Source organism: Candoia aspera, chromosome 10 (assembly GCF_035149785.1).
Source record: "Candoia aspera isolate rCanAsp1 chromosome 10, rCanAsp1.hap2, whole genome shotgun sequence".
Lineage (NCBI taxonomy): Eukaryota > Metazoa > Chordata > Lepidosauria > Squamata > Boidae > Candoia > Candoia aspera.
Genome location: NC_086162.1, coordinates 3,768,416 through 3,786,103, shown reverse-complemented (window position 1 = coordinate 3,786,103; position 17,688 = coordinate 3,768,416). Strand labels below are relative to the sequence as shown.

Sequence of the window (17,688 nt, the reverse complement as noted above, 5' to 3'; positions counted from 1 at the left end):
AGTTCTTCCTGAGATTTTTATCTTTCCTGGCTTTGGCCTCTCTTTTCTTCTTAGCAATTTCCACCATTTGTTCTGACATGGTTTGCTTTCTTCTGTTTCTTCATCTTTAGCACTCTCTTTTCACATTCATCCATAACTACTTATCTGATATAATTCCATAGTTCCTCTGGTTACCAATCAATGAGGTTCAGGACTTCAAAGTGATTCCTGATGTTCTCTTTGAAAATGCTCAAGATCATATTGTGGAAATTGGTAGTCTTTGTCCTTTCACTTTAGTCTGATCTGGAATTTGCACATGAGCAGTTTATGACCTGTCCCAGTCCACCCAGTCCATGTCTCTGCTATGGTAACTACTTTTTTCTTTGCGCCAATAGTCCGTTTGATTTCTATCTGCTCTATCTGGAATTGTGCACGTACAGAGGTGTTGCTTTGCTTTGAAGAATGTGTTAGCAATGAAGAAATCATCAGTTTGACAGAAAACGACAAATCGCTTTCTGATTTATACCTAGCCTGTTCAGTCCAACTGTTTTTCTTCTTACTATTTCCAGCTTTGGCATCATTTGGAACTCCATCATCAATCGCTTTAAATTGTCTAACCATGTGGCTCCTTGGTAAAATACAGGAGTCATTTACCATTGTTTTCTCCAGTACAGCATGACATGATGCCTTTGCTGTTGTCACAAAAATCATCATTTGCCTCCAGCATCTTCCTATTTCGCTACTGCCTATGTAGGCGCCTGCTTCTTTAGCTGGGAAGACCTTCACGCCTTGGGTGACCTGCTGGGAGTATATACTCTTAGTAAACACTCCCGCCATTTTTTGCTCATCCCTCCCCAGAGCAACCCACCACCATGCAGCAGCATAGCAGGACTCGGAGGGAAGGGTGGAATGTCCACTATGTACCAAATTCAACAGCTTGTCTCACAATATCAAACTGGGAGACAAAAAAGGAGTACAAACAGCAGGTACAGGTTGCATTTCTATTGAGTACAAAGATACATACAACAGATTGAGATATAGTCTATTGTACAACAGCATTAAAAATTGGAAGGTTTCCTTGACATTGCAGAAGAGAATAATATGGACCAAGGCGATCTCCTCAGCTTACAATCTCCTTCTCCTCCTCTTGGAAAGCCGTGGGGCCCATTTACATTCATCCATTCTCTTCTTGCCAGCTGACCAAGTGGAGGAAAATTTCAGCAGCAACTGAACCCCACAGAAAACAGGGGCACTGGTCTGCCACTTGAGGCAGGGGTTGCATCGCACAAACTGTAGCACAATGCTTGTTTCCTAAAACCCAGTTCTCTTTCTCCAAGAGACTGACATACACCGGTGGGCAGATGGGCTGTGCCCTCGACACTGACCAGCTTTCCCAAATATCTCCCCTTAACTGGAAAGGAAGCTACTAGCAGTATAAGAATTGTACATTGATACTTCAAACGGCCCTGGTTTTAGCAACTATAGAAAAAAAGAATAAAGTTGGTGATTGGTTTTAAGACCAGGAATGGCACAAATTAAAACAATGAATTGGCTACAAGTGAAGAAGGGTCCAAATGAAAAAAAAAATTGCTGAAAAACTCTGAGGACACCTTGCCACAGTGACATGATTCTGCAGACAAATGATCCATCAAAAGTGCTATCAAGACACACTTCAGGCAACCAAAGACTTGGGCCAAGTTTGGTTCTAGCTCCTGGGCTCACCACCTAAGTGGCCTAGAGTGGGAAGTTTAGTCTACTCAAAAGTTACACAGAGGAGAATTCACCTTTGCCACCCAAAATTCACCAGGCACAAACACAGGCAGGAATGCTCATCATGTGCAAAACGGTTAAGGAAGTAAAACCTTTGGATTCAATCTTTAGTACATACACTTGTGTGTGTGTCTGTGTGCGTGCACACATATAATCATAGAGGCAACTGTGAAGTCATAAGGCTATTGAGACATAAATTCTGGAAGTAGCAAAGTCCGGGAGATGACACCTCCTCTACCCAAACCCACGAAGTGTGTGCCCTGGGTCTCTATCCCCATGTCACAGAAACACATCAGCTTTATCCTCCACATTCTCCCCCAAAAGTTGCAGGCTAAAAAGGATAACCTACAACATTATCAAACTCCTGAGTCTCCAGCACTGGCTTTAAACGGCAGGTCTGGTAGTTAAAAAAAAAAAACCCTTCAGGAAAAAAAAAGCAAGAATTAATTCTGAAAGTCCCACTGGTATCAGATTTTTGCTTTGCATTTGTATTCGTAGTATGGCACTCACAGTGAGCTGCAGCAGCCAGATGTTAAGAGTGGACGGGTGGTCAGAGGAGCGAGTTTCCCCCGCATCCATCTTTGAAAGGATCATGGCTGAAACTGCCACATACTCAGAGGTTCACACAGCACGCAGAGAACTGGATCAATCTCATTTATAGATCTAAATATAAAAGGTGGCTGTTGCTGCTGTACATCGTGTTGGATAATATAGAGAGACAGATTATTTTAAAAGCCAAAAAAAAAAAGCATTCAGTATTGTCAAAAGCTTTAACTGGAAAACCTGAAAGCCCCAGAACAATCCTCATCCCAGAAGGGGGCTTCGAGAGAGGAATGGATCCATCCAGAGGAATCTGCGAGCTGCCCTCGTTTCCTTCACCTTTACTCAGCCAAGGGAGCAGCTTCCTCGGTGGGTGGCCCCAGTGGCGCTCCTGTGCTCAACGCCCCGGACTGCTCAGGAGGCCCTGGGTGGCACGCTGCCTGGGCCAGCGTACAGCCCTCCCCTGCCATGGGGCCCTGGGGCACCAGCTCCTCCGGGATGCCTTGGGAGTGGTCCTTGGGGAGCTCCTCAGTGTCTGTCCCTGTGGTCAGAGAGGCAAAGGCACAGAGGTCCTGCACCTTTTTGTTCAGGTCGTTGCGCTCCGTCTGCAGGGCCCGGCACAGCTTCTCCAGGCGCTGGATTTTCACCTGGAGCCCTTCCAGTTCTTTGTCTCGGAGGGTTTTCTGCATGGGAATAATAGCCTCAATTTCAGAGTCAGCTTTCGGAAGAAAACATCCAGAGAAAGCCACGGGAAGGAAGTTAAGAGGACAATTCCCATCTTAGGAAGGGGCCCTGTTTAGCCACAGCCCGCCCAGTGCCAAAGCCTAGGTCTCCCCGGGAGGAGGGGGCCTCGTTACCTCCTCTGCCATTTCCAACAGGGCTTTGTTGCTGCTTTCCCAGCGGGACCGGTACATGGTCGTCTCTTTCTCCAGCTTCTTGATCTTCTTTGTCATCTATGGAATGGCCACAGAAATGAGAAACAGCCGTTATAAAGCGCTACCTACTTCTTCAAGGTTGTGGGAACCTGTCCCATTTACTGTCAGCAAGCCAAGAACTAGCACTCTGGCATATTTAAGACTAGATTGAACAACATGGGTGCTGGTCTTGCAATGAAAGGCAGTTGAGTATGGACAAAATCCTTGATTTTTTAAAAAGGTTTTTTTAAAAAGGAGTCAGATTTTAAAACTTCTCTTTTTTCACGCTGGCAGGGGAATTCTGGGAGTTGAAGTCCACACGTCTTAAAGTTGCTGAAGTTGAGAAACACTGCTCTAAAAGATCAACAAATAGAAAATTTGAGGTCAGGGAGTAGTTCAGGAGCCCTGAAGATCTGAGCAATGTATTTTGGATCCTGAAGTGTATCTTCTATTGACTAAAATGCCACTGTAACGGCAGGAAAAAAATCCCATTTAAGAAAAATGCAATAAATTACCAGTTGTGTAGGTAAGTCACACACCCATATAAAAGCCAATGGTGCAATGCTGCCTGAATAAAACCATCATTCTAAGCATGCAGAACCTTCAGATTAGTACATGTTCTTATGCCATCATATTCTTCTGCTCTCTCAAGGACTGTCTGTTCTCTGCCCATGAATTTTGAATGAGCTTCTTAGGTGACTACTGGAATTCGCATGTTTCAAGAAAGGGATAATTATTATAGCTACACATTGTTTCCTAATTATACTAGGGTATTACTGTATTCATTATATGATGCTAAGTCTCTTAGGGCACAGCTGGACTGAAGTGGTCTGTAAATTTCATAAATATAACAAAAACACATGATCTTACGTTAAAAAAGCAGTAGAATTTTTATGCACTTAGTAATATTAAACAAACCCTAAAAATACCAATGAGACCCAGTTTGGTCTAGCGTTTGAGGCACCAGGCTAGAAACCGGGAGACCGTGAGTTCCAGTCCCACCTCAGGCATGAAGCTGGCTGGGTGACCCTGGGCCAGTCCCTCCCTCTCAGCCCTGGGAAGCAGGCAATGGCAAACCACTTCTGAAAAACCTGCCAAGAAAACTGCAGGGACTCGTCCAGGCAGTCTCTGAGAATCGGACACCGTCGAACGGCAAAAAAATACAAAAATACAAATACACCTGTACCACCTTCAACATCAATGTTGAGATTTAGTAAAAGCGATTGATAAAAAAACCCTGATCAGCCTGTTTATGCAACAAACTTCCCTTTCCGTATGGCTTACATGCTGACGTGGTTCAGTCCATCTGATCAGAATACAGTCCGTCCAGCAGAACGGATATTGCGGTAACATAGATAAGGAAGACAGCCAAAAGTATGGGAGTAAACAAGGAAGGAAAATGTTACCCTGAGTCTCGACAGGTAGAAAAACAGTGGCAGTCATACAAGCTTGTCTGATGGAAAAGAGCACTTTCCTTAGGAAGCAGCTGCACCGGGGAATGAACTATTTACCAGAAGAAGCCCCAAGCACTATAACCGATTGTCAAAAGAATTTAAAATCTGTCTCTGATGATGCTGCAAATATATCCAAGGTGAGAAGGCATTTAGAAGGAAGTAATATGCAATGATGGGGATATATCTTAGGAAATACAAGATTCTGCAAGGCGTGAACGTGGCTGGTTTCCAAAATTTCCACCATTAACATCTTCAGCTTACAGGACTGGGAGAGAACACGAAATGCTGCTGCCGCAGAGCAGATTGGCTCAAACCGGACTGACCTGTTTTCTAACTCAGATTTTTTCTGCAAAACAGCAGTTCTGTACACCAGATGTGTAAATCTAAGGCTGTAGGTGGGCAATGATGCCTTAAAAGCTTTCTTAAAACTGGTGAGCAGCCCCAGGCACAGAAGGACCACAAGACCAGAAGCAACACTGCACACGCTCACACGTGCACCTGGTAATTCGAGGTCTGGGTGAGCCGATGCATCCTAGACTTTAGCTCTGCTGCCAGTTTCGGTCTGCACTCGCACTCTCCCCTTGCGGCTTTGGCACAGGTAAGCCAGAGATTCCCCAGCCCCCAGCCCCACTTAGGAGGGCAGCAGTTTCTGCCCTCAGCGGCATTTGCACACCATGTACCTTCTCCATTTCTTGCTTGAATGTGGTGAACACTTCACTGCTTTTGGAAAGGGTGTTCTGGAACTCTTCGAACTTCTCTGTATAAAGGGCCAGCTGAAACAGAGAAAGCAGAGAGGATTGACCGCTTGGACCACGAGCATTTATAGCTCTTCTTTTAGCATGTTTTCTATGGGGTGGGGTTGGAGAAAGGAGACCAGGATGGCACTGCTTGCTGACAGGATTATAAACTCCTGTTCCCCCAGCCCTGAGAGCAGCAGCAGTACCCAGGTAACAGTGATCCATCCAGGGGCATCTACAGGTAGAGGGGTGTCAAAAAAGTCAAGATGGCGGTAGCAACCATCCAAGCGAAGCCCTGACCCTGTTTCTGATCCTGCAGCACTACCTAAAAGCCATCATTTTGACTCCCACTGCAGATGCCCCAGACCAACCCCAAATTTGGTTTTGGAAAGACAGTGTCTCCTTTAGTGTCCTTTCCTAGAGCCTTGCAGTCCCAACGCAAGCTCCAAGCTCCCTCTCTGGGAAGTGATGCATATCCTTTGGGCTAAACAAACTGAACCAGAGCAGAGCAGAGCAAAGATGCCACCTGCCAGCCCACCTGCTGCTTAAGATGCGCCTCCTGCTGCTTCATCAACTCACACATTCTCTGGGACTCCACAGCTTCTTTCAGCAGCTGCACGAGAGAAGGAAGAGGGGAGGAAGGAGGAAAGTTAATGCCCCACTCCTGAGCGAGGAAGGAGGAAGAGTTTCTGACTGGCAGGGAATTTTCTTCCGTTCCATGGCAAACAGGGCCTGATGCAAGATCCCACCGCCGCTCCCCCACACTGCTATCCAGCCTCTGGTCCCAACTGACAGGCTTCAGAATCCAAGGAAAAAGGCAACATGGACCTCAGAAGCCTGGCACCTACTCCTTCTAGAAAGTCCCTAAATGCCTCCAGATCTGGATCTCAGCACTTCCCTAATGACTCGGTCTGCTAAGGACAAGATCAGGCTGCCACATAAGAACTTTGAATGTGGTGGCTGCATAATTCAAAATTAGAACTCCTGACAACTGCCGCTAGAGCTTCCTGGGATTTCAGCCCCCCACCCCCCCTTAAATGGCAGCTCAAGATCCTCTCCCATTCACATGCCTCCTTTAAACTGCCCCAGAACCTGCTCCCTCTTAATCCTTTCCAAGTCCTGCTTGAGGAGGGTGGGTAACACGGCCTCACTCCAGCTTTCTGTCTGTTAACCAAGCGCAGCCTTACAAAGTCTTTTTCCCGCTGGTGCCTCTCCTCCGCCTCTTTCAACATCTCCTGAGCCTGCTGGAGTTTGGCGTCCACCAACTGCTGCTGCAGGTCCTTATGCTTAAAGACCTTGTCGATGTGCTGCCGAGAGAAGCACAACAGGTGTCAGTCCAAGGAGATCAACGCGGCTAGCGCTTAGCTCACTTCTGAGCTCCCAAGCCTGATCCAATGGCAAGGATCGCGCCACCTCCACGAGCCAAGCCCCAAAAGGAAGGATCGCTTGTACCAACATTGTTTCAGTCACACGAGAAAAAAACTTGAGATCTTCTCTGGGCATGAAATGTTTTACTTGGTACCCATCGACAGTGTCATCATGACAACACAAACTGGGACAGAAAAAGGTTTTCCTAAAAGGTAGCAACCAAGTAAGGAAAGATAAAGCTTCTTGCAAGTTCTCAATCCTCGATGACACATCCCTCTAGTGTTGCTGGCAGCAATGTGGAAGGGGTTGGCCTCTGCCTTCTTCCACCACGTTTTTCCAAATTCCCAATCGAACCCCTAGCCATAGGATGTCCTAGTGGTCCCCAATCCAAGCATCAATCAGGCGTAGCTTCTGAGCTCAGACAAAGCCAACCAGGTGCAGCCGTCAGCCAGCATTATCAATTGACTGCTTGAAATGCATGAAGGCTCTGGGGCCATCTAGCTCAGTATCGTCTACAACAGGGTTTCTCCACCGTGTCAACTTGAAGATGTGTGGACCTCGACTTCCAGAATTCCCCAGCCATGCTTCCCCCATGCTGGCTGGGGAATTCTGGGAGTTTAGGTCCACACAACTTAAAGCTGCCAAGGTGGAGAAACACTGGCCTGCAATAACAGGCAATGCCTCTGCCAAAAGCATACCAATGCCTTGTCCAGGGATTCCTTTGCAGAAGATGCAGTGGAGGACCTGGGATTTTCTGTATGCAAAATGTATGTGACCACAGCACTTTCCCTGATTGAAAGGCATCCACCCACCTGATACATAAAGACTGTCGAGAAAATAAAAGGAATTGAGAGAGATACTTTGATTAAACCATCTTTTTTAAATTATCCAAGCTTCTTATTTTTTATGCTAGTTTTGCACATGGTTATGTCTTTCACCAAGTGTAGGATTTGGTACTGGCACAGAACTCAGCCATCTGAGAATATTAAGCAGAAACCTCACATCTTCAAAAAATGAATCCACAGTGGCCAAAGATAAAATGGGAAAAAATACCAACAATACTAAATGCTGCAATGGGCAAAATGTAAATAACTGAATCTATATACTACTAAAACTCTTTGTCTGTAACCTTTAACTGGGCAAAATGGTGTGTTGTAGGCCAACAATTTTTGAACCAAGGTACCTCAAATGGACTATCTTACAGAATGCGTCCAAAATCTGGGACCCATGACTCCCGTGGGATTGAAATTTGGCAAATCTTATAAAACATTTTATGACATAAAAATCATCATAAAACATTTTATGATATAATACAAAATGTCATAAAACGTTTCCTGTGGTCAGCTTCTGATGTTTGATTGTGCTGTACAGTTCAATATGAATGACATGGGCTATTTTCAAGGCAGATACATCTCTGAATATCTCCCTGAATATTTAAGAACTTTCCCAGTGAAGGCAATAGATTAGAAGCTCTGCCACTGTTGAAGGCTTTGAGGAATCTGGTAAGGAAATATCTCTGAAATGATGACCCAACGGATCATGGGTTGTCTAGTGAGATTATAAAGGATTTCTGAACTAACAACAAAATAACCCAATCCGAATAAGGCTGCAGAAGAGAAAAGGGTAACCAGAAATGGGTGATTTTGCGGAAGGACTGTGAATTCACTACAATTCTGCAACTTAACACTAATTCCTGAGCAGCCAACTTTTCAATTCTAACATCCTCTGTCCTTGGCTCTAGTTGACGAATCTCAGGAATTTAGTAAAAAATAAAATATATCCTACTGAAACCTTAAAAAAGCACCAAGGTTTAAGCTTGGTTTCCAGGCAAGGCAGATCTGCAACCTAACTCTAACCTTTAGCGAAGCCCAAAAGATTATCATCTTTGCCACTGATAGTGATGGGCATTTATTCTGCCCACCATCAGCATGAGGATACTTCTGAATTCCAGTTGCTGGAGAACAGCAGCCTCTCACTTCCTTCCTATGGGCTTCCCAACTGGTGGTCAATAGTGGGAGTAGAATGCCATTTAAATTCCACCCACAGTGCTTATGTTCTTGGGACTCATTTTTCAATTTTTCACCAACATTTCTTTTTCAATTCTCAAAATTATAGGACTTTAAGATCTGAGGATACTTCAGGCTCTGTTCTTTTTCTCCACCTCCACATTGTCGTCCACTGACGTCAAAATGGACAACTAAGAGCAGTAGTTCCTCAGAGGAGATGTCTGGAACATCTGGAGGCCACATGTCAGTGGTGAGTGGGGCCCAATTTTTTCCACACACATTCCATCCATCCCTGCCTCCTACATCTATTCTCTTACACTAGCTAAAATATTCCTCCAGCAGAGTCCTCTTCCCTCCTTCAACACCCAATCCTGCCACACCCATCAGTTGGCCAACTGTCTCCTCCTTCTTCTCTTTTATGGTCCTGAGGCCTTCCATCCTTTCCCAAAGTGGTCCCAATCATCACTGGGCACCCAAAGATACAAGCACTCCCAAGAGTGACAAGGAACACAAGGCAGTTGCATTGTCACTGCAAGAGCACTCGAGCACATCAGTGCACTGTTTACACTGCCATTTCTAGAGCCTGGAAGCAGAGCTGCCGAATAACCAAGAAGGCACTTCAAATCTTGGAGGAAAAGGGTTATCTGAAAGGGAACACATCTAAAGGGACTGGTGGTACAGCTGAAGAGCAGGATGAAGAGGCCTGGAAGCCTGGACTAGGCACACTGACCAGTTTCTCCTTCCCTGCCCTTGACCACTGCAAGCATCCCTGCCCCCCGTGACTGCCCACCTCTTCCCGCAGCTCATACTGCTCAATGAGTTTCTTCAGCCTTTCTGCCAGCTCCATATTCTCCTGGCGCAGTTTGGAGTTGCGTTCGTTGTGCTGTTCCATCTGCAACTGGATGTCATTGAGGGTCACCTGGAAGTGGGACGTAACCTCCTTCCTCTTCTCTTCCTCCTCGCGAGCTCGCTGTACACCCTCCTCCTGCAGAGACAAGTCAAAGCAAGGTTACAGAGCAGAACGACGACTCTGACAATGTACACAGTCCCAGTCCGAGGCCTGGGATCTCCTAGCTAGCGAAGCTGGGGAAGGCTCTTGGGGAGCTGCTGCCAGGCCAGATGGGTGCAGGTGAATTGCCCAGGGCTTGCTATAAGCCATTATGAAACCCTCTCTCCCAAATCGAGGTTAGATACTTTACTTTTCTGTCCCGGCCCATTACGTAGTGACAGGTGGGTGGAACTATGCAAAGCCCTCAATGTGCTGGTCTTCAAAGCTCTGAGAATGTACTTTGGCTCTAGGACTTTACGACTTGGGATCGTGGGCAATATGCTGGTTATTCTTTCCATTATGGAGAGAGGTTTTTTATCCAAAAATGCACTTGTTTTATTATACTGGATTGCCCTGGTCGCACTTGAGGCGAAGGACAAAATATAAATACAGTCAGCATCCCCGTCATGGCTGGCTCCTAACCCTAACGCTCCTCCTCCCTGAACAGAGTGCTGAGCCAGTGGAAAGGACCGCCTCGCCTTCCCTTTCCTGCCTCCTGAAGGGCCAGCAGACACCTGGAAAATTACTGGGATGAGCTGCCACTCTGGGCTCTGACAGGTGGGGTCCGGGGGTGGTCAAGGTCGGCTGTGACAGCTTGGTAGTCTGGCACCGGCCAGTCTCATGTACCTTGAGAGTGCGGTTGTGCCTCTGAAGCTCCCGGCACAGGCTCTCCAATTTGGTGCGGGCCAAAACGGCCTTGTTGTGCTCACTTCGGAGATGGTCCTTCTCCTGCACCAACTGAGTCTGCTTCTTCTGCAGGATTTTCATCTGCTTCTGAGAGTTTCGGTGCTCCTCCAGCTGGCAGGGCACAAGAGAAGGAAGAAAAATATTTATTTATTTATATATTTATCTGCCCGCCTTTATTATTATTTTTTATATAAATAACTCACAGCAGCGAACATACCTAATTCTCCTTCCTCCTCCTATTTTCCCCACAACAACAACCCTGTGAGGTGAGTGGGGCTGAGAGAGAGGGACTGGCCCAGGGTCACCCAGCTGGCTTTCACGCCTAAGGCGGGACTAGAACTCATGGCCCCCTGGTTTCTAGCCCATTGCCTTAACCACTAGACCAAACTGGCTCTGTATACAAAATAAGGAACATAAAATAAAGTATTATAATATACAGATACAAAATATATCTGTATATAAAATAAGGAATGACTGTATCGTGTAGCAAAAATGACTGAAGAATCTCCCCTGAAAAATAAGAACACAGCAGGGGGAGGGTTAGAAAAAGCCACTCCTACAGCAACCAAGTTGTCAGCCCTTTGAGGTAGGCCAGAAGGGAAAAACAGACACCGCAATGCTGAACTCTACTGTCGTGATATAGGCTCTAAAAGCAGAACCTTGAAAGCCTGACAGTGTTTCTCCTTCCCTCCCTTATACCAGTAAGACTCAGAGGAGCAATCCTGGGTTTCTTTCTCGCCCTATCTCGTCTTCCCTGGCTGAGCTCATGTTTGTAATGGTTACCACATATCTTCTCCTCTGTTGTGCTCCTCTACAACAGTGTTTCTCTACCTCAGCAACTTTAAGATGTGTGGACTTCAACTCCCAGAATTCCCCAGCCAGCATGGGGAATTCTGGGAGTTGAAGTCCACACATCTTAAAGTTGCTAAGGTTGAAAAACACTGCTCTGCAATCGTGGAGCAGAAAGGCTCTGATAGAGGCATCCCTTTCTGCTGGTAATGTGTCTCCCTCTTTGACTAGCTCTGCCTTTGCCAACCGAGCACTTTCCAGACACATTGGACTATATTCAACAAGCCTGCTGGCTGAGGATGGTGGGTGGGTGAGCTACATCAGGATGAATATATATGGGTGAGTGAATACATCTGGGTGGGTGAATGAATACATCTGGGTGGGTGAATACATCTGGGGAGAACCAGAATGAAGATGGCTAAAGTAGGATGGGGCAGCCAAGTCATGATACATGGGCCACAGTTGATCCCCTGTAGCTCTGCATGGCCCTTAAAAGCCACTTTCTTGTCTGCCTCTGAATGGTACTTCTCTCCAAGTAATAGTCAAGGTATGGGAAATAATTACCACTAGTGTCAAAAAGTAAACAACAAATCCAGCTTGTCTATACAACATGGCCTTCAGCACAACAACCTACCTTGGAGAAGACTCTGCTCCATCTCTGGAAGACCAGATATCTAAACAACAAAGGGACTGGCCAACCAACCCCCTTCGATTCCATTCCCCAAAAGGAATAGAAACATTCTTCATCCATTCTATTTTTATATGGTATTCCTTTACTACTCCTATTTGTTTATATAATTACTTCTGTATCACATCCATATTAGGTAACAAGTAGATGATGAAGCTAGTTTAGCAAAAGCAACAGAATCAAGGGGCAATACTTTTTACCAAGTATATCACCTCTCCTTTTCCTACAAGAAGAAAAAGGGAAGCATTTTTTTGGCTAGATAAGAACAAAACCCAACATTAGACTCATGAGGAGTGCTCTTCTCTAGTAAAACAGAATTCTTGAGAGTGGCTGAGCACAGTTCCACAAATTCTATTTCACATGCTTAAAACTCCATTTTTTCTGTGTTTTCTGCCTCAAAATAGTGAAATATATAATTAAGGAGGGAAGTCAAAGAGGACTCAAAGTGAGGCTGGGAGACTAAAGACTCCCCTTTCAGTCTTTTGAAGCAGGTTCAAATCCCTACTCATCTGCAGACTTTCCTGGGCAACTTTGGCCCAGTCACTGCCACTAGGCTAAAACGAGGGAATATGAGCTCCTGAGGAAAAAGCAGGATGAAAACATAACAAATTACAATCCAAATCTCTTTCTGCCTACTCTCATCTCTTTAAAGACTTCAAAGCCACTTCATAAAATTACTGAGTTTTGGACTAGATCTCAAGTCCCAACATCTGTTGGTCTGATATTCTCTAACTTCAGCTAAACCTCCCACTCTTGGGAGCCCAAATATTTTCCATTTCACAAAAAAGCGAAGGCAAGTATATGTTTATCCTCTGAAGTCAGTCCCTCTAACCATTAGGCTTCAGTTTTATTTTTTCAAGCACAGTATTTATTAGACAACCTCAAATCAATATCCTGCTTTGTTAATACAAAGAACTACCTCACTTCTCTCAACTCTTATTTTCCACGTACCAAGGAACCACTATATTTTATATCTTCAAAAACTGGGGATCAACCAGGAGATATTTCTTTATTTCAGCAATTCTAGCACACCTGAAATGCAGCCCTAAACCTATGTAAGTCCGACAGGACGCAATCATCTAGGTATTGGTTATTTTCACTCTACATTACTCTTGAATATGCTCAAATGTAGACATGATTTGTTAAATTAACCAGCTTTTTTTAACCACCACTCATCCCAGCTTTGCTGACCACCAAGGATGCTGACAGAGAACACCAATACTTATTCATCATGGAAGCTTGTGAGTAAAGCAACTCAATGTAGATCTTTTCTACTTTTTAGCAAGGAAACAGAAATCTAAAGAAGAAGAAGTTACCCCCTGAAACATGTTGCAGCATTTTAAAATAAATAAACATTTCCTAGTATTTTTACTCAGGCTTCCTATATGCCTGAGTTAGTAAAACATCTGGCCTAGTCCTATAGAACTGAACCATACAGATTAAAGCTTAAAAACCACTTTGGACACCTAAAATAAACAAGAAAAAAAAGCTGCTATCTTAAAAATTCATCAATATTATTCCATAAATTTTCACATCAACACAAAGCTGTTGGTTTTTAAGGGACCACAAAACTCTGGTTTTTCTGCTACAAAAGAGTCAAGCGGCCACCCTGTTTCAAGAGATAAAACTTCGCTGCCACTCCAAAAATAAAATTTTATAGTTTGAGTTGAAAACCGATGATTCTTGCAACTGCCCAAGCAAAGATGATCTGAACACACCCAACTCCCCTTTGGCAACCCATTTTCCTGCAGAGACAAGAGTGGGGAAAATTCTCCTGCCTCCCACACAACCACCCCTCTTGCCTCTCCAGCCACTGACCAGCTCAGCGTATTTCTTGCAGAGGGCTGCCAGCTTCTCCTCCGATGTACTGAGAGTGTTGAGGGTCTGCATCAGAAGGGTGATCTCCTTGCCTGGGATGCAAAGGACAAAAGCAAAGACTCGTTCAGAGCAAGCAGAAAGACATGGTGGGAGGGCAGCATTAGAGGGACTGGGAACAGCAGGCTCTTGGGAACCAAAAAGCCTCTAGAATGTGGAAAATAAAATTAGCAACACTTCCAGTTACACCCTGCTATATTAGATCGAGGTAAGTAAGCTGGGAACCTCCCTGCATTTTAGCTCCACAACAACCACCTTAAAGGGTAGGTGGGTTGTGAGACGCCCAAAATCACCCAAAATGATTTAACATGGGTTGCCCTATCCAAGACCAGCTTCTTAACTGCTGGTGCTCTCCTTGCAATTTTCCTCAAGGATACGGAGAGCTGGAATGATTTTAAATTGTTGGGGGGAGGGTGGCCTCTCTGTGCACATGTCCCTTCCCTGATGCTCCTTCCTGCCTGCTTTTTGGAAGAAGAAAGAGAATGGAAGACTGTCAGCAGAGAACTTCCTACCAAGCCCCCTGGGCTTCTTTTTCTCCTGGACTCGTTTCTGGTCACGCTCGCCACTCTCATCGCTGGGTCCCCTGGGACCCTCCTTCTCGCCATTTATCTCAGGGCAACTCTGCTCTGGGTCCCCGTTCCTGGGGGACTCGCTTCGGCCCTTCTCTGGCTCGTCCAGCTCCACAGGCTCACTCTGACTGTTGTCATCTCCAGGGCCCTCCTGGCTGGAGTCCCTACAGTAAGTGCTCAGAATGTCCTCCAGCTGTCTGCTCAGCTCTTCAGAGACATCAGGGACTGTCTGGCAAGGCTGGGGTAGAGCCTCCTCCACCAGACATGCTGCAGAAGGTAGAAATTCAAGTATTAAATGCCATTTAACATTCAGAGGGGAGAAGTTCAAAGAGAAAAAAAATCAAAATACAGCTGCTGCGAGAATCAGGAAAGAATAAGAACAATTGTCTCAAATGATGGTGTGGCCCAAGACTTTAAACAGAAATAAAACTAGCGAATCTCAGGGAAACCCACCCTCTTCTTTCTTCCTCTGTTCCTCCTTCACTGACATTTCAAGCCTGTCATCAGCAAAGTGTTTCAAGCCGGAGAGGCCAAGTTGGTGGTGACAATCTCCACTTCCTGCAATCACTCCCGGAGCCTCAGCTGAGTCACTGTCTTCCAGCCCCAGACTATCACTTGTTTTGGAAGGGCTGGGGGGTAGCAGAGCAGCCTTGCTTTCACCATCTTGGTTCTTCATTGTACCTTGCCTTCAAAGCCACTTTCAACAGTTTCTATGTAAAAAAAAAACAACGGCGATTATTTTGGGATCATTATTCACTGTCAGGTAAGGCGACAGCACCCATACAAATAAAGAGTGGATAACAACTGGAGTAACCATAGGAACACCAATGTTACAGCCAACAGGTGGCAGTTTTAACAGCTGTTTTCTCTCCATGTACTACTGCTGTCACATACTGCAAAATATCACTGACTGATCTGCTTTTCAAGGAAGCGGAATGGCCTCAGAACAGGATTGGGTGAGTTCTTGTACCTGGGAGCTGCACTTTAGATACTTTGGCAGAGCAATACTGCAAAGGGAGCACAGCAAAGACACGACACACACTTGGACAGTACCAGCAACCTCTGTGTCTTTTCCTCGATTTGGGGAGATTGTTTTTTTAAACAATATTACATTTATTATGGTCGCTACTGTTCTTGCATTTCCTGACTCTACTTCTTTGCCACTGATGTAAAGAAGGGGATTCCCTGGGCCACAAAGAAAGGCCACAGGGTTGGCCCGTGAGGCACAGTTGCACCGCTCCTGCCTAAAGCAAAGCTTAGTTATTTGTCACTGTCAGCACACTGGAGACTCACAAATTCAGGGATCCCTCTTAGCTCCTACCCTTTACAGGTATCTCAAAAAGTGAAGGCAAGACTCATTTCTGCGTAAGCCCCAAAAGGCACCAATTACAGTCTGCAAGAGTATTCCAAGTACTCTGACCTGCCTTCTCAGCCATTCCACAGGGGAGCTCAGCTTCTTCTGCAATTCACTTTTTTCCCCCACCATTTCTTTTCCTGAACCCCAAAAGCCCCCCCGAAATGGCCCCTTAGCGCTCCCTTTACCCTCCCCCCGGTCGCCAAGGGCTTCCCTCCCCAGAGCTCTCAGCCCCGCCTGCCTCAGCGTCGGTGCCCCCCAAGCCACGATCTCGCTCTTTCACCCCGGCGCAGGGCCCCCCCTGCAGGGTCCCGTCCGGCCGCTTTAGGTTTCGTGGGAAGCGGCGTTTCGCAGAGGGGCCGGCGGAGTCCTCGCCCCCCGGGCAGCAGCCCCCCAGGCCGTGCCCTCCTCCCGCTCCCCCTCCGCCCTGGGGGGCCCATTCCCAGTATCCGTGGCACCAGGACTACTTCCGCTGGGATTATCATCATTCCTCCTCCCCCGAGAAGCTCCACAGGCTTCTTCCCACCGTACTTCCACGTCACTCCCGCGCCGCTGACGTCACTCCCTGCCGCTTTGACGTCACGCCCGAGAAGTATGACGCGCTCCGAGCGACTCGGCGAACCCGAAGAACGGCCGCCCCGGCGCTCCGCTGTCCTTGCGCGGCTCCCCGGGCCTCCTTCTCCCTTCTGCTCAGCGGCCGCCGGGTTCTCGTCCCAGCCACTCTCAGCTGAGCGGTTCCTCAAAGCTCCGCAGGGTTGCGAGGAAGCAGCTCCAGCCCGGATTCGCACTGCGCCTGCGCCGCTAACGGCCGGCGGCCAATCAGCGGGAGCGACGGGGAAGAGCATGCTGGGAAACGTCGGAAGAAAAAGCGCCACCAAAGGCGGGAATCTGGATTGGACTACAGCTCCCGGCGGCCATCACTCCCGGTGAAGGAAGCGTGGCGGTAGTGGCCAGAAAACCGCAATTGGCACTTTTTCGCGCTGAAGATGCTGCCTAGTCTGGCAATGGAACGTCTGCAAGGAAACAACAAGGCTCAGAGAGGCCCAGGACTCCACGGTTCAACCCTGAGCTACAACTATTCGCTTCGATTGGAACCACAACGCCCAGCATTTCCTGGGGCGAGGACTCTGCTTCTGGCTGGGAGCTCAGCAAAATACCATTGAGGAACAAGTGGACAAAACACCTTAATGCACTGAAGCGGTGTTTTTGAAATGTCAAACATGGCTGGCTGGGAATTCTGGGAGTTGAAGTGGCAAGTTTGAAAAACACTGCACTAAAGAAAACCACACAAACAAAACCGTGAAGACTGAACAAAAAACTTAAGAAAAAGTGAAGATTTTTTTAAAAACAGTATCTGTCTCCATCCATCTATTCATTATCTGTCTTATCAGTCTTAAAAGGACTAGTCCTACTGCTTCATTCATGCATTTGACAGTCTTGGCTGGGGAATTCTGGGAGTTGAAGCCCACCCATCTTCAAGTTGCCAAGGTTGAGAAACACTGCTCTAGATCCTTTTCAGTCTGGTTTCAGGCCAGGATTTGGGGCCAAGAAAGCTTTGATTGCTGATCAGTTATTTGTGGTGGGACCAGCAGAGCGGGAGTATGACTCTTGGTCCAGGTGGCCCTCCCAGCTGCCTTCAGTATTTATCAATTGTAGAATCTTGCAGTTTGTTGGTGTGATGGAATGTAAACTTGGCTCTGGGCATGGGGAAGGGAGGAATGGACCACCAAGGGAGGGGGGTGTTCCAAAAAGATTACGCCATCCCAAGGAAGAAACGTGGGAAAGAAACTCAAAATAACCTGCTTTGATTTTGCTTGGTGTAAGATGCATGCAGTAGAAAGAAACTGTGATAGGCTTTCAAGATGGCACATCATGTATTGATCGTGGCTGTAATTGTTTCTAATTATTTT

At 46.5% G+C, this 17,688-nt stretch overlaps 1 protein-coding gene across 2 annotated transcripts; it reads right to left on the bottom strand.

Annotated features, from left to right (window-relative positions):
• Positions 1–966: 966 nt before the first annotated feature.
• Positions 967–16,581, bottom strand: TXLNA (taxilin alpha). 2 transcript variants are annotated; one of them, XM_063312603.1, is made up of 11 exons: positions 16,305–16,581; positions 14,878–15,134; positions 14,368–14,691; positions 13,799–13,890; positions 10,444–10,614; positions 9,559–9,753; positions 6,582–6,701; positions 5,933–6,007; positions 5,338–5,430; positions 3,147–3,242; positions 967–2,972 (listed from the first exon to the last, which is right to left on the bottom strand). In XM_063312603.1, the coding sequence occupies exons 2-11, from the start codon at positions 15,098–15,100 to the stop codon at positions 2,631–2,633; spliced, it is 1,731 nt and encodes a 576-aa protein (XP_063168673.1). In that variant the 5' UTR covers positions 15,101–15,134; positions 16,305–16,581; the 3' UTR covers positions 967–2,630. The 2 variants fall into 2 exon arrangements, with proteins under 2 accessions (XP_063168673.1, XP_063168672.1); XM_063312602.1 differs by having other exon boundaries at positions 16,310–16,581.
• Positions 16,582–17,688: the final 1,107 nt, after the last annotated feature.

Excerpts from the sequence above, each read along its gene's own strand:
- TXLNA (XM_063312603.1), bottom strand. The coding sequence starts at position 15,100 with ATGAAGAACCAAGATGGTGAAAGCAAGGCTGCTCTGCTACCCCCCAGC. Across the intron at positions 10,615-13,798 it reads GCAAGAAATACGCTGAGCTG|CTGGAGGAGCACCGAAACTC; the intron begins GTCAGTGGCTGG and ends GTGCCCTGCCAG. Across the intron at positions 5,431-5,932 it reads AGGCGCATCTTAAGCAGCAG|CTGGCCCTTTATACAGAGAA; the intron begins GTGGGCTGGCAG and ends TCTCTGTTTCAG.